The following is an 18,017-nucleotide window of genomic DNA, read 5'->3' as shown; positions in this document are numbered from 1 at the left end:
ATTTTTAAAATGTTGTTCGCTAGATTCCCAGTTTGATGAAATGTGATGTGAACGCTATTGAATTTGGGAAAAAATCGAACCAAATTTCGATATAGCTCACATATTTCAGAATTTGCTCAAACAAAAAATTCTTTGTACTGTTTCACTTTATGCATATCTTTCTTTAAGGCACCAAATAGTTAATTCCAGTTCCTATACATTTGATTTCTTGGAGTAATGTTGTGTTAAAATACAAATAAAAACAAGTATATAAGGCCGCAAGTTCGGCCAGGCCGAATCTTATGTACCCACCACCATGGATTGCGTAGAAACTTCTACGAAAGACTATCATCCACAATCGAATTACTTGGGTTGTGGTATCTTAAAACTTCTTAACATCGTTTTCTAAATTGTGATTTAGTCCATACATGGTATATATTAGACAAAACAGTTATGTATAGTTAAGTCTACAAATAATTACGAATCGATATAGACTTTTTGTACGTAGAGAGCCAGAATTGAAATATGGGGGTCGCTTATATGGGGGCTATATACAATTATGAACTTGATATGGACCAATTTTTGTGTGATTGGGGATCGATTTATCTGAGGGCCATATATAACTATAGACCAATATGGACCTAGTTAGGCATGGTTGTTAACGACCATATACTAGCACAATGTACCAAATTTCAACTCACTCGGATGAAATTTGCTCCTCCAAGAGGTTCCAAAACCAAATCTCGGGATCGGTTTATATGGGGCTATGCACGATTATGGACTGATATGGACCACTTTTGGTATGGTTGTTAAATATCATATACTACCACCACGTACCAAATTTCAAGCAGATCGGGTGAATTTTGCTTCTCCAAAGGGCACCGGAGGTCAAATCTGGGGATCGGTTTATATGGGAGCTATATATAATTATGGACTGATAGGAACGAATTCCTGCATGGTTGTTGGATACCATATACTAACATCACGTACCAAATTCCAACAGAATGGGAAGAATTTTGCTCTTCCAAGGGGCTCTGGAGGTCAAATCTGGGATCGGTATATATGGGGCCTATATATAATTATGGACCGATATCGACCAATTTTTACATGGGAGTTTGAGGCCATATATTAACACCACGTACCAAATTTCAACTGAATCAGATGCATTTTGGTCTTCCAAGAGGTTCCGGAGGTCAAATCTGGTGATCGGTTTATATGGGGGCTATATAATTATGAACCGATATGGACCAATTTTTGCATGGTTGTTAGAGACCATATACTAACATCACGTACCAAATTTCAGCCGGATCGGATGAAATTTGCTTCTCTTAGAGGCCTCGCAAGCCAAATCGGGGGATCGGTTTATATGGGGGCTATATATAATTATGGACCGATGTGGACCAATTTTTGCATGGTTGTTAGAGACCATATACTAACAGCATGTACCCAAATTCAGCCGGATCGGATGAAATTTGCTTGTCTTAGAGGCCTCGCAAGCCAAATTTTGGGGTCCGTTTATATGGGGGCTATACGTAAAAGTGGACCGATATGGCCCATTTGCAATACCATCCGACCTACATCAATAACAACTACTTGTGCCAAGTTTCAAGTCGATAGCTTGTTTCGTTCGGAAGTTAGCGTGATTTCAACAGACGGACGGACGGACGGACATGCTCAGATCGACTCAGAATTTCACCACGACCCAGAATATATATACTTTATGGCGTCTTAGAGCAATATTTCGATGTGTTACAAACGGAATGACAAAGTTAATATACCCCCCATCCTATGGTGGTGGGTATAACAAGTATATACGGCCGTAAGTTCGGCCAGGCCGAAGCTTATGTACCCTCCATCATGGATTGCGTAGAAACTTCATCTAAACACTGCCATCCACAATCGAATTACTTAAGTTGCGGTAACGCTTGCCGATGGCAAGGTATCTTACAACCTCCTAACACCATCTTCTAAATTGTATGTAAGTCCATACGTGGTATATATTAAATCAAAAAAGATCGATCCAATACGTGTATAGTTCAGTTTGACAAAGTAGACAAAATTTTGACAAAATTTTCTACAGAAATAAAATTTTAACAAAATTTTCTATAGAAATAAAAATTTCACAAAATTTTCTATAGAAATACAAATTTTGACAAAATTTTCTACAGAAATAAAATCTTGGTAGATTATTTTTGGCTCGAATGGCAACCATGATTATGAACCGAATAAAATTTGAACAAAATTTTCTATAGAAATAAAATTTTGACAATGATGAAAATTTTGTTATGAACCGAATAAAATTTTAACAAAATTTTCTATAGAAATAAAATTTTAACAAAATTTTCTATAGAAATAAAATTTTAACAAAATTTTCTATAGAAATAAAATTTTAACAAAATTTTCTATAGAAATAAAATTTTGATAGATTATTTTTGGCTCTAGTGGCAACCATGATTATGAACCGAAATGGACCAATTTTTGTGTGATTGGACCAATTTTGGTATGGTTGTTAGCGACCATATACTAACACCACGTGCCTAATTTGAACCGGATCGGATGAATTTTGCTCCTCCAAGAGGCTCCGGAGGTCCCATCTGGAGAATGTTTTATATGGGGGCTATAAATAATTATATACCAATTCTGGCACGGTTGTTAAAGATCATATACTAACACCATGTTCCAAATTACAACCGGATTGGATGAAATTTGCTTCTCTTGGAGACTTCGCAAGCCAAATATGGGGATCGGTTTATATGGGGGCTATATATAATTATGAACCGATGTGGACCAATTTTTGCATGGTTGTAAGAGACCATATACCAACACCATATACCAAATTTCAGCCGGATCGCAAGCCAAATATGGGGATCGGTTTATATGGGGGCTATATATAATTATGAACCGATGTGGACCAATTTTTGCATGGTTGTAAGAGACCATATACCAACACCATATACCAAATTTCAGCCGGATCGGATGAAATTTGCTTCTCTTTGAGGCTCCGCAACCCAAATCTGGGGATCGGTTTATATGGGCGCCATATATAATTATGTACCGATGTGGACCAATTTTTGCACGGTTGTTAGAGACCATATACCAATACCATGTACCAAATTTCAGCCGGATCGGATGCAATTTGCTCCTCTTTGAGGCTTCGAAAGCCAAATCTGGGGATCGGTTTATATGGGGGCTATATATAATTACGGACCGATGTGGACCAATTTTTGCATGGTTATTAGAGACCATATACCAACACCATATACCAAATTTCAGCCGGATCGGATGAAATTTGCTTCTCTTTTAGGCTCCGCAAGCCAAATCTGGGGATCGGTTTATATGGGGGCTATATATAATTATGGACCGATGTGAACCAATTTTTGCATGGTTGTTAGAGACCATATACCAACACCATGTACCAAATTTCAGCCGGATCGGATGAAATATGCTTCTGTTAGAGGTTCCACAAGCCAAATCTGAGGGTCCCTTTATATGGGGGCTATACGTAAAAGTGGACCGATATGGCCCATTTTCAATGCCATCCGACCTACATCGATAACAACTACTTGTGCCAAGTTTCAAGTTGATAGCTTGTTTCGTTCGGAAGTTAGCGTGATTTCAACAGACGGGCGGACGGACGGACGGACATGCTTAGATCGACTCAGAATTTCACCACGACCCAGAATATATATACTTTATGGGGTCTTATAGCAATATTTCGATGTGTTACAGACGTAATGACATAGTTAATATACCCCCATCCTATGATGGAGGGTATAATAACAGCCTTTTTCGTCCGTGTACAAGTGTACCAAGGCTATCATTCTAACATCATTCTATAGAGCAAAGTTATTGCAAATGAAATGCCCAATAAAAATAAAAGCAGAATAATCAATCAAAAATACTTCAAAAATATTGTGTCATTATTTACGATTAGTTTAATTGAAATTGAATGTTTTGATAAAGCTCTTAATTTAAGAAATTTGTCAAGTCCAAGTTATCACGACACATCATATATGACGCAACATTTTTGCTAAGAAGAAATCTAATCTTTGATAGGTGTTCAAATGATATCTGTCGTTATGAACAAGCTTGGCAGGTGGATCGTACCAGTGTATGGTGTGCAGTTATTGCTAATGAAATGTCCAACAAAAGTAAAAGCAGAATAATCAATCAAAATTACTTCGAAAATATTGCATTATTATTTACGATTAGTTTAAATGAAATTGAATGTTTCGATAAAGCTCTCAATTCAAGAAATTTGTCAAGTCCAAACTACCACGACACATCATATATGACGCAACATTTTTGCTAAGAAGAAATCTAAACTTTGATAGGTGTTCAAGTTTTTTGACATGTCATATTTATACGCTGAGGCAAGAGATAGCAAAAACTTGGTTTAATCATATCAGAATTTGTTATTGTATATTGTGATACTTTAGTTAAAAGATACACCATGATTGGAAGAACATTTACAAACGTTCCTAAATTTATCTACTTTGTAGCATTACAAGCGATTTAAAATATTATACATTAGTTAGAGTGATATCTAATAATCGAAATAATATTTAAGAATTTTATAATTTAGTTTAAGAGCCTGAAAAAGAGACCCAGTTCACTAGGATCTAAATATCAAGGATCCAAAGGCGAATCTGGATTAAAGCAAATGGAAAAATTAAATCATTTTTTGAATTAAACAAGTATATACAGTAGAGTGACCGCAACTTATATGGGGCAAAAAAATTTCGGAATCTTGTTCGCCTTAACCCCACAAAACGAATCCCCTTTCCAGATATTGGGATAGCCAAAATTTGAGCCCGATTAAACGACGTTAACACGTGCCGCTCGTCGCTCAAAATTTGAAAAAAAGAATTTTTTGGGCCAAAAAGTTTGGCGGCACCGATAACAACTACTTGTGCCAAGTTTCAAGTCGATAGCTCGTTTCGTTCGGAAGTTAGCGTGATTTCAACAGACGGACGGACGGACGGACGGACATGCTTAGATCGACTCAGAATTTCACCACGACCCAGAATATATATACTTTATGGGGTCTTATAGCAATATTTCGATGTGTTACAGACATAATGACATAGTTAATATACCCCCATCCTATGATGGAGGGTATAATAACAGCCTTTTTCGTCCGTGTACAAGTGTACCAAGGCTATCATTCTAACATCATTCTATAGAGCAAAGTTATTGCAAATGAAATGCCCAACAAAAATAAAAGCAGAATAATCAATCAAAAATACTTCAAAAATATTGTGTCATTATTTACGATTAGTTTAATTGAAATTGAATGTTTTGATAAAGCTCTTAATTTAAGAAATTTGTCAAGTCCAAGTTATCACGACACATCATATATGACGCAACATTTTTGCTAAGAAGAAATCTAATCTTTGATAGGTGTTCAAATGATATCTGTCGTTATGAACAAGCTTGGCAGGTGGATCGTACCAGTGTATGGTGTGCAGTTATTGCTAATGAAATGTCCAACAAAAGTAAAAGCAGAATAATCAATCAAAATTACTTCGAAAATATTGCATTATTATTTACGATTAGTTTAAATGAAATTGAATGTTTCGATAAAGCTCTCAATTCAAGAAATTTGTCAAGTCCAAACTACCACGACACATCATATATGACGCAACATATTTGCTAAGAAGAAATCTAAATCTATCAGAATTTGTTATTGTATATTGTGATACTTTAGTTAAAAGATACACCATGATTGGAAGAACATTTACAAACGTTCCTAAATTTATCTACTTTGTAGCATTACAAGCGATTTAAAATATTATACATTAGTTAAAGTGATATCTAATAATCGAAATAATATTTAAGAATTTTATAATTTAGTTTAAGAGCCTGAAAAAGAGACCCAGTTCACTAGGATCTAAATATCAAGGATCCAAAGGCGAATCTGGATTAAAGCAAATGGAAAAATTAAATCATTTTTTGAATTAAACAAGTATATACAGTAGAGTGACCGCAACTTATATGGGGCAAAAAAATTTCGGAATATTAACTTTGTCATTCCGTTTGTAACACATCGAAATAGTGCTCTAAGACCCCATAAAGTATATATATTCTGGATCGTGGTGAAATTATGAGTCGATCTAAGCATGTCAATCCGTCCGTCCGTCTGTTGAAATCACGCTAACTTCCGAACGAAACAAGCTATCGACTTGAAACTTGGCACAAGTAGTTGTTATTTATGTAGGTCGGATGGTATTGCAAATGGGCCATATCGGTCTACTTTTACGTATAGCCCCCATATAAACGGCCCCCCAAATTTGGCTTGCAGACCCTCTAAGAGAAGCAAATTTCATCCGATCTGGCTGAAATTTGGTACATGGTGTTAGTATATGGTCTGTAACAACTGTGCAAAAATTTGTACACATCGGTCCATAATTATATAGCCCCCATATAAACCGATCACCAGAATTGACCTCCCGAGCCTCTTGGAAGACCAAAATTCATCTGATTTAGTTGATATTTGGTACGTGTTAATATATGGCATCAAATACCCATGCAAAAAATTGGTCGAAATCGGTCCATAATTATATATAGCCCCCATATAAACCGATCCCCAGATTTGACCTGGAAGAGCAAAATTCATCCGATTCGGTTGAAATTTGGTACGTGATGTTAGCATATGGTATCCAACAACCATGCAGGAATTGGTTCATATCAGTCCATAATTATATATAGCCCCCATATAAACCGATCCCCAGATTTGACCTCCGGTGCCTTTTGGAGAAGCAAAATTTATCCGATCTGATTTAAATTTGGTACGTGGTGGTAGTATATGATATTTAACAACCATGCCAAAAGTGGTCCATATCAGTCCATAATCATATATAGCCCCCATATAAACCGATCCCGAGATTTGGTTTTGGAGCCTCTTGGAGGAGCAAATTTCATCCGAGTCAGTTGAAATTTGGTACATTGTGCTAGTATATGGCCGTTAACAACCATGCCTAACTAGGTCCATATTGGTCTATAGTTATATATAGCCCTCAGATAAATCGATCCCCAATCACACAAAAATTGGTCCATATCAAGTTCATAATTGTATATAGCCCCCATATAAGCGACCCCCATATTTCAATTCTGGCTCTCTACGTACCGTGCAAAAGTCAATATCGATTCGTAATTACACTGAAAGAAGTGTTTTCCTTTCTGAGGAACGGAATTTTAGACAAGCAAAGTTTCCTTTTGATACTAAAATTTTTTCTTTAAAAACAAATGAAAAATTTTAGAGATGACCATTGTCTCGCTTATCATAAATTCGGGTTTATTTGGCCTAAAAGAAAATACTTTATTAGAAAGAGGAATTTAGTTTGTCTAAAATTTCGTTCCGGAGGAAAGAAATTTGTAGACTAACCTACACATACCTTTTTTTCTAATATATACCACGTATGGACTAACCCACAATTTAGAAAACGATTTAAGATACCACACGCAAAAAAATAATTCTTTCCTCCCAAACGAAATTTTAGACAAACAAAGTTCGTTTCTCATTTGCTTTTCGCTGTAAGGAAGTGTATTTGGAAGAAAAGTATATACTTTTTGTGATAAACGTTTATTCTTTTCCAGGATGTAAAAACAATTTCATAAAGACTAACTCAAAAAAAAATTTTTTCTGGCTAATTGCATTTTCCCTCACATCTTTCTCACTTCCACGAAGATTTTTAGTTCTTAGCACCTTTTTCTGTAATACAAACAATGTAGAAGAAATTATACGATTTTATAAATTTTTAAAATTTTTTTACCTTTCGCCTGGACGGAGAATCGAACCGCGGACCATGCACTTTGTAAGCCAACACACTAACCACTGAGCTATGTACCTGTTATGGTCACCAATAGATAAATATCCATATAAGTTATATTTATATAGCATAGCTTGCGGCGCCCACGAACCGAATAAACAAAGTTTATTTAACAGAAACAAACATTTAGTTTGGCACCGTGGTGCAGTGGTTGCTACGTCTGACTCTCATGCCAAGGGTCGTGGGTTCGAGCCCTGCTTCGGCCAAAGTTTTTTTTTTTTGCTTTTGTTTTTTTTTACATACATTCCAGATATATTCGGAAGATTCCGAAAAAATGTTTAACATTACATTGTAGTATATTAAATTTTGAACTGTAAAATGTGTCTTATTAAAGACCTAAAGTCAGAAAAGAACAGTGTTTGATATAAACGAAATGGACTCTGTTGTTGTTTCAAAAATAACTTATTTTATTGAAAAAATAAAAACTTTGTAACAAACGAATTTTTTTGGTGATACAAGTTTAAAATTTTCGAAGCAATTCAAAAAACAAAAGAAAAACGTTTTCGGTACACGTTTTCCAAACGTTTTTTTTCTTTGCGTGCACAATCCAAGTAATTCGATTGTGGATGACAGTCTTTCGTAGAAGTTTCTACGCAATCCATGGTGGAGGGTACATAAGATTCGGCCTGGCCGAACTTACGGCCATATATACTTGTTATTATTTACCGTTCTCGAGTTATGGCTCAATACGTCAACTTTTTAGCCTAAACATTCGTTTTTTCAAATTTTGAGCGACGAGCGGCACGTGTTAACGTCGTTTAATCGGGCTCAAATTTTGGCTATCCCAATATCTGGAAAGGGGATTCGTTTTGTGGGGTTAAGGCGAACAAGATTCCGACATTTTGTTGCCCCATCTAATATACAGTAGTAAGTTCGGCCGGGCCGAATCTTAAATACCCACCACCATGAAAAAAATATAATATAATTGAAAAATCTTCGTCATAGCGGGTTATTTGATAATATATAACATTTCAGGGGGTTTGATGACACATATTCTCCAAAGCAAATCAGTTCTACGCTCATTACGCTTCCCGAAGATAAATTTAAAGGTTCTACCTATGAAGACTAGATCAGGTTCGGGGTTTATAAGAACCAATTTTGTTTGAGTTTTAGAGAAATCATAAAGATATCGTGTAAATGATTAAATAAAGCCTAGATTTGCAATTTTAAATTTGTAGATTTTTCCCGCCATTATTTAAATGACTACGGGGAGTAAAATCTGGAAATATGTTATTACTTTCAGTTTCAAGCAATTTTCATGATCAGTGCGCCTGCTATACACTGAAAGAAGAGTTTTCTTTTCTCAGAAACGAAATTTTAGACAAGCAAAGTTTTCTTTTGACACAAATTTTAGAGACAATCGTTGAATCGCTTATCAAAAATTCCGATCAATTTGATCTCAACGAAAATACTTTGTACGTAAGGGGAATTACGTTTGCCTAAAATTTCATTCAAGAGGAAAATATTGTTTCTTTGGGTGTACTCTCAAGAAGTTAAATCGGTCTATATCGATGCCTTACCAAATGGATCGGTAAAAATAAATGCTATACAGATTTTTGAGGGTCTAAAATACCAGTATATTTACATTTTCAGGCAATTTGGATAAAAACTACGGATTCTAGAAGCCCAAGAAATAAAGTCGGGGGATCGGTCTATATGGGGGCTACACCAAAACATGGACCGATACACCCTATTTGTTATCTTAGAATACCTCTAGATTTTCAATTTCAAGCTAATCGGATAGAAAATATAGTTTCTATACGCCCAAGAAGTAAAACCAGTAGATCGGCCTTTATGGGGGGTATGCAAAATATAGACCGATACACTTCAATTTCAGCCCACCCCTTTATGGTCCCAAAGTATCTCTAGATTTCCAATTTCAGGCAAATCGTATAGTAAATACAGTTTCTAGAAGCCCAAGAAGTGAAATCGGCAGATCGTTCTATATTGAGGCTATACCTAAACATGGACCGATATACCTCATTTTCGACACACCTCTTTAAGGTCCAAAAATACTTCCAGATTTTCAATTTCAGGCAAATCGGATAGAAAATACAGATTCTAGACGCCCAAGAAACAAAATCGGAAGATCGGTCTATATGGGGGCTATGCCAAAACATGGACCGATGGGCACCATTTTCGGCACACCTTTTTATGGTTCTCAAGTACCTCTAGATTTTCAATTTCAGGCAAATTGGATAAAAACTACGGTTTTTATAAGCCCAAGGCCCCAAATCGGGAAGTCGGTTTATATGGGGACTATACCAAAACGTGGACCGATATAGCCCATCTTCGACCTTGACCTGCTTGCAAACAAAAACGAATCTGTGCCAACTTTACTTTCCAAATTAAGATTCGACTTCCTGTAGAAATTATGCTATGTTTCAAGTAAAAAATGTCTTTAAAATGAAGTGTTAAAAAACATGTCCTATATTTAAACGATTTTTTGCTTTGTATTAAAGATGCAAAAAGACAACAAAATTAAAGACAATTTCATTAATTTTAAAGAATTTTTATGAATTATTAAAGTCAAGTTGACCTTAGCCCAAACATGTTTTCTTTCATGTTATGATATCCATTTTTAAGTTAAATCACTTAATTATAAGGACAATACGACTTCATTGAAAAGTTTATCGACTTTTGGACAAGAAAAAATTTTATATTAGAGAAATGCGTCTTCTATGCTAAGCAAAATTTGCATTCGTATTTTAAAGACATGACATCTGTGACCTCACGACATTTTTTTCAGTGTAGAATCGGACAACACTCAGTTATAAAATAGAAGTTCACCACTATGGTACCACAATGAACTGAATAGCCTAAGAGAGCCGGAAATATCTAACCTGTATCTAACCTTTATATTTCGGGATTGGGCAAACATACACTCAAAAAAAAAAGATTACTGGCATGAAAATATTTTTACCTTGCCTTAAGGATTTTGGTATTGGTTCCAAGCCAAAGATGCGGCTTCTTAAAATAAAGACATTTTTAGCGACCTATCTGGCTTTAAATCTTGGATAAAAAAAATAAATAAATAAATAAATAAAATTAGGATACATATCTTATTTATCGAATTTTCATTCTGTGTTAATAAAGATAATCACGTACAAACATATGCCAGTTTAAAAATCCAAATTATAACGGATACTTTAAAGTAAAAAATATTTTCTTAATCCCAACAAAAGGTTAAACCAAAGGTGCTAAATCCTCAATATATGTCTTAGCTTACATTTGAAACTTTTTTATCTTAAATCTAAAAATTCAATATTTCAGTTATTTTAAGGACATTTTCTTTAAAACAATAATGTGTTTCTTTATTTTAAGGAAAATTTGCCTTAGTTCAAAAACATACGGCTTTAACGGTGGAACGCAAAATATCCAAAATTTGTATCGTAATTTTATTAATTTTTTTTGTGAAGCAAAGATTATAAATTTTATTTTAATTTCTTTAAAATAAAGAATTTTTTCCTTAATATTTTGTAAATTGGGCATACTAAAATTTAGATTGTATAATCTTTGCTATCACGTAAATATTTTTTCAGTGCAGTGCTGCAATCTGCCAACTGATAGCTCTATCGTAAAGCTTGACATTTTTGAGGTTATACGTACTTAGAACGCTGTGTTGTTTAAACCAACTTCAAAGATTCATCTCGTGAACATTTTCGTGCGATTATTTTTTAAAACTTTCGTCGTAGATTAACTCAACCAAAAATGCTCCAAAATACGATCACGGTACTTCGAAACACGTCTATGACATAGTGACAGGTGATGAATCGTGGACTTACATGTATGAGCCCGAAGGTAACCAGCTCTCGACTGAAGAGATGTTTCAAGATAATTCAAATCCAACAAAAGTTGGTCGCGCACCAAGCACTTCCAAATAAATGATCGCATGTTTTTTCGGAAAAACTGGGCATGTTGCACACTTGACTACACTACTTGCATTTTGCACAGGTAGCATAATTAACATTCTAGCTACGCATGACGAGTTTGGTTGAAATCCGTTCAGATTTAGATATAGCCCCCATATATATCTTACGCCCGATATGCACTTATATGGCTCCAGAAGCCAGATGTTTTCTCTGAGTTGCTTCAACTTTTGCACAAGGAGTATATTTGACAGTATCGTCAAGTGTGCCGAGTTTGATTTAAATCGGTTCAGATTTAGGTATAGCCCCCATATAAACGTACATTTGCAGAAATGTTTTATTTTACCCGAGTTAGTGACGTTTAGTGCAAGTTTTTGGCGCATTTGGCTAAGCACGGGTCTACATATATAACATCGTTGACAAGGCATTTGAGAGAGCTTTATTTTTATGCAATTGAAAAGAACAAAAGATTCGAAACTTTGAAGTTTTTGGGGCACGGAACAATTTTTTTCAAACATTCCGATTTTTTTGGGAATTGCAAATATGAATTGAAACAATAATAAATTTTGAACTAATTGTGATTATTGTAAGCAATATTACTGAATATACCATTCCCAAAATTGGCATCAAAAATCCCCAAAGTGGGGACATATGTTTAAAAAATGTTATTTTTTTGTACTCGTAATTTGAATATTTCTCAGCTGTTTACTGGTAGGATGTTGAAACCTTTTACAGTTAGTTAGTGAACACATAGGGCTTTTTGGAAAATAGATCGGCTTACCAATCGGTGCTTTGCCAAATGAGAATTTTTGAAAACAAATTTTTTTCTTTTTGGAAATTTGCCGATTTTGGGAGGAGAAGAACTCATGTAAAATGGCCGATAAAAGCTTCAAACGTATCCCTATTTGGTGTTCTATAAGAAACAAATAAAAAAAGATTGGGAGAAATATATAAAAAAAATGTTACGATAGAAAGAATATAAGTGGCTTTCTCCAAAAAAAAATGGTCAAAATTCGATCTTTTTTAAAATTCTAATTTGTGGACTTTACAACTTTTAATCTAAAGCACATGGGTATACATTTTTGTTTATAATTTTGTAGGGAATGCAGTTAAGAAGAAAAATTACAAATCCTCTCAAAAACAGAACTTCTAGGTTCAAAATACTGACCCCACTTTTTGCAAAAAAAAAAAAAAAAAAAAATACATTTACCATATCTTGCGAACGGTAAAAGATAATTGCACATGCAGAGCTTTACAAGTTCTACCCAGCAAAGAAAAAATCATCGAAATCGGTTAAAGACCAACTTTCAACTCCTACAGGTCAGCCCGTGGACCCATTAGGGACCCACACATTATGTTGATATCTTTATCCGTTGCAGAATTATATCCAAAACAAGTAAGGAAAGTCTAAAGTCGGGCGGGGCCGACTATATTATACCCTGCACCACTTTATAGATCTAAATTTTCGATACCATATCACATCCGTCAAATGTGTTGGGGGCTATATATAAAGGTTTGTCCCAAATACATACATTTAAATATCACTCGATCTGGACAGAATTTGATAGACTTCTACAAAATCTATAGACTCAAAATTTAAGTCGGCTAATGCACTAGGGTTGAACACAATGTAGTAAAACATATGGGAAACATTTAAATCTGATGCAATTTTAAGGAAACTTCGCAAACGTTTATTTATGATTTATCGCTCGATATATATGTATTAGAAGTTTAGGAAAATTAGAGTCATTTTTACAACTTTTCGACTAAGCAGTGGCGATTTAACAAGGAAAATGTTTGTATTTTAACCATTTTTGTCGAAATCAGAAAAACATATATATGGGAGCTATATCTAAATCTGAACCGATGTCAACCAAATTTGGCACGCATAGCTACAATGCTAATTCTACTCCCTGTGCAAAATGTCAACTAAATCGGAGCAAAAAATTGGCCTCTGTGGGCAAATGAGTGTAAATCGGTCGAAAGCTATATATGGGAGCTATATCTAAATCTGAACCGATTTCAACCAAATTTGGCACGCATAGCTACAATGCTAATTCTACTCCCTGTGCAAAATTTCAACTAAATCGGAGCAAAAAATTGGCCTCTGTGGTCATATGAGTGTAAATCGGGCGAAAGCTATATATGGGAGCTATATCTAAATCTGAACCGATTTCAACCAAATTTGGCACTCACAGCTACAATGCTGATTCTACTCCCTGTGCAAAATTTCAATTAAATCGGAGTAAAAGATTGGCCACTGTGGTCATATGAGTGTAAATCGGGCGAACGATATATATGGGAGTTATATCTAAATCTGAACCGATTTTAACCAAATTTAGCACGCATAGCTACAATGCTAATTCTACTCCCTGTGCAAAATTTCAACTAAATCGGAGCAAAAAATTGGCCTCTATGGTCATATGAGTGTAAATCGGGCGAAAGCTATATATGGGAGCTATATCTGAACCGATTTCAACCAAATTTGGCACTCATAGCTACAATGCTAATTCTACTCCCTGTCCAAAATTTCAATTAAATCGGAGTAAAAGATTGGCCACTGTGGTCATATGAGTGTAAATCGGGCGAACGATATATATGGGAGCTATATCTAAATCTGAACCGATTTCAATCAAATTTTGCACACTTAACTGCACTACTAATTGTACTCCTAGTGCAAAATTTCAAACAAATTGGGGTAAAACTCTGGCTTCTGGGACCGTATTATTCCATATCGGGCGATAGATATATATGGGAGCTATATCTAAATCTGAACCGATTTCAATAAAATTTGGCACACTTGACAATATTACTAATTGTTCTTCTTTTGCAAAATTTAAAGCAAATTAGGGAAAAACTCTGGCTTCTGGGGCCATATAAGTCCATATCGGGCGAAATATATATGGGAGCTATATCTAAATCTGAACCGATTTCTTCCAAAATCAATAGGGATCTATTCTGAGCCAAAACACATACTTGTGCCAAATTTTAAGTCGATTGGACTAAAACTGCGACCTAGACTTTGATTACAAAAATGTGTTCACGGACAGACGGACAGAGGGACATGCCTATATCGACTCAAGAGCCCACCCTGAGCATTTTTGCCTGTTCCACAGTGTGGCGCAGGGTATAAATATGGGAAACATTTAAATCTGAAGCAATTTTAAGGAAACTTCGCAAAAGTTTATTTATGATTTATCGCTCGATATATATGTATTAGAAGTTTAGGAAAATTAGAGTAATTTTTACAACTTTGCGGCTAAGCAGTGACGATTTAACAAGGAAAATGTTGGTATTTTGACCATTTTTGTCGAAATCAGAAAAACATATATATGGGAGCTATATCTAAATCTGACCCGATGTCAACCAAATTTGGCACGCATAGCTACAATGCTAATTCTACTCCCTGTGCAAAATGTCAACTAAATCGGAGCAAAAAATTGGCCTCTGTGGTCAAATGAGTGTAAATCGGGCGAAAGCTATATATGGGAGCTATATCTAAATCTGAACCGATTTCAACCAAATTTGGCACGCATAGCTACAATGCTAATTCTACTCCCTGTGCAAAATTTCAATTAAATCGGAGTAAAAGATTGGCCACTGTGGTCATATGAGTGTAAATCGGGCGAACGATATATATGGGAGCTATATCTAAATCTGAACCGATTTCAACCAAATTTGTCACTCATAGCTACAATGCTAATTCTACTCCCTGTGCAAAATTTCAACTAAATCAGAGTTAAAAATTGGCCTCTGTGGTCATATGAGTGTAAATCGGGCGAAAGCTATATATGGGAGCTATATCTAAATCTGAACCGATTTCAACCAAATTTGGCACTCATAGCTACAATGCTAATTCTACTCCCTGTGCAAAATTTCTACTAAATCGGATTAAAAAATTGGCCTCTGTGGTCATATGTGTGTAAATCGGGCGAAAGCTATATATGGGAGCTATATCTAAATCTGAACCGATTTTCATAAAATTTGGCACGCTTGACTACACTACTAATTGTACTCCTACTGCAAAATTTCAACCAAATTGGGGTAAAACTCTGGCTTCTGGGACCGTATTATTCCATATCGGGCGATAGATATATATGGGAGCTATATCTAAATCTGAAGCGATTTCAATAAAATTTGACACACTTGACTATAGTACTAATTGTTCTTTTTGTGCAAAATTTAAAGCAAATTAGGGAAAAACTCTGGCTTCTGGGGCCATATAAGTCCATATCGGGCGAAATATATATGGGAGCTATATCTAAATCTGAACCGATTTCTTCCAAAATCAATAGGGATCTATTCTGAGCCAAAACACATACTTGTGCCAAATTTGAAGTCGATTGGACTAAAACTGCGATCTAGACTTTGATTACAAAAATGTGTTCACGGACAGATGGACATGGCTATATCGACTCAGGAGCCCACCCTGAGCATTTTTGCCAAAGACACCATGTGTCTATCTCGTCTCCTTCTGGGTGTTGCAAACATATGCACTAACTTATAATACCCTGTTTCACAGTGTGGCGCAGGGTATAAAAAATGTTACGACAGAAAGAATATAAGTGACGTTTTCCAAAAAATGGTCAAAATTCGATATTGTTTTGAAATTCTAATTTGTGGACTTTACAAATTAGAATTTCAAAATTTACCATATCTTGCGAACGGTAAAAGATAATTGCACATCTACCCAGCAAAGAAAAACTCATCGAAATCGGTTAAAAATTACGGAGTTGACAGCTAAAACAAAATTTCATAACGCCGAGGTGACCAACTTTCAACGCCTACAGGTCAGCCCGTGGACCCACTAGGGACCCACAAATTATGTTGATATCTTTATCCGTTCAAAAGTGCAGAATTATTTCCAAAAAAGCGATTTGGAAGAACTGTGGGACGGACGGAAAGAAGGGCAGGGCTAAATCGTGTCAGGCACCCAACCTGAGCATTATTGCCGAAGACACCAAGTGTCTATCTCGTCTCTTCCTTGGTGTTGCAAACATATGAATTAACTTATAATACACTGTTCCACAGTGTGACGCAGGGTATAAAAACTTTTATTGTATACACTTTAATTTAAAATTTTTTTCTTTTCTTCTCTTCAAATACAGGCCTTCAAAGCCGATCAGGTCAGCGTATTCGAGTATGAAGATGATTTGAAATATTTCTACAAGTCCGGTTATGGTTTCGAGGCGAATTCACGTTTGAACTGCCGCGTTGTACAGGACATGATTAGCCACTTGAGTAGCAAATCCATGCCAAATGTTGTAACCTATTTCGGACATTCCACTGGCGTTCAAACACTCATTACTGCTTTGGGCATTGACAAGGACGATGTACCTCTATTGGCTAGCAACTACAAAGAGCACAGTGAACGTAGGTGGTCCACATCGAAAATGGATCCATTCGCTTCGAATTTCCTAGCCGTCAAATATCAATGTGATGCCGATCCCGAGAACAAAGAAAAGGTCATATTCTTCATTAACCAGGATGCAGTCGATTTGAGTTGGTGCAAAGTTGGTCTCTGCAATTGGTCCGAAGTATTGGAACGTTATAGCAATCTGATAGGAGCCAATTGTGAATCGTATTATTGTGGTGATGGTGCTACTGCCATCAGTGCTTCTTTGGGAGCTCTATTGATGACTGCCATTGTTTACTTAATAAATGTAATGTAGTTACTTTTAACATGTCCAGAGAGCTAAGAGAAACTTTGGCTAGCCCAGCTTAAATGTATATTTTTAGTGTCTTTAGTGCTATTCTAAAAAAAGAGTAACAAAAGAAAACAAACAACAACAAAATAACATTTATTTCAAAATTGCAATACCGAAACAAACAAAAACAATCTTAATGGTATCTAGTTTAATTTTTAAGCAAAAACTAATCACAATTCTATATTAAAAGTGTACAAATGCTAATTTAGTAATTTTTTCATATAAGTCCCTATTTTTTTGTTCTCCGTTTTTCTTTTTTTCATTTACTATCAAATGCGAGCATTGTTTGTTTTTATCACTATATCTATGTTGTACTGTAAAATCTTTATTAACAAATCTTTGAAAGAAAAAGCTTTATTATTTTAATAAAAACGAAGTATTTACGAAACTGTTTAAATGAATCTTTCCTTCCTATTCAAAAACAAAAGGAAATTTTTGATGACGGGGAAAATTTTATTTGGTGGATGGGGGAGAATATACGCAGAGAAGGAATATGATCGTCTCAAACATGTTCAAGAGCCTAATGTTATTTTTGGATGGTAACATGTTTGTCGCCAAAATGTTGTTTTCTCGCCAAACATCACATGCTTGCCGAAATCAGATTCATAATTTCGGAGAAAATAATATGG

General features: G+C 35.3%; 1 protein-coding gene across 3 annotated transcripts in view; it reads left to right on the top strand.

Moving 5' to 3' along the window:
• The window catches only part of Mipp1 (Multiple inositol polyphosphate phosphatase 1), a 151,994-nt gene extending 134,209 nt beyond the window's left edge, over positions 1–17,785 (top strand). For all 3 annotated transcript variants that reach the window (XM_075304307.1, XM_075304305.1, XM_075304306.1), the window contains one exon: positions 16,789–17,785. In XM_075304307.1, coding sequence (XP_075160422.1) covers positions 16,789–17,352 — 564 coding nt within the window. In that variant the 3' untranslated portion in view covers positions 17,353–17,785. The remainder of the gene's footprint in view (positions 1–16,788) is intronic.
• Positions 17,786–18,017: the final 232 nt, after the last annotated feature.

Source organism: Haematobia irritans, chromosome 4 (assembly GCF_050003625.1).
Source record: "Haematobia irritans isolate KBUSLIRL chromosome 4, ASM5000362v1, whole genome shotgun sequence".
Lineage (NCBI taxonomy): Eukaryota > Metazoa > Arthropoda > Insecta > Diptera > Muscidae > Haematobia > Haematobia irritans.
The sequence above is the reverse complement of the archived record's forward strand: the minus strand, read 5'-3'. Positions and strand labels throughout refer to the sequence as shown.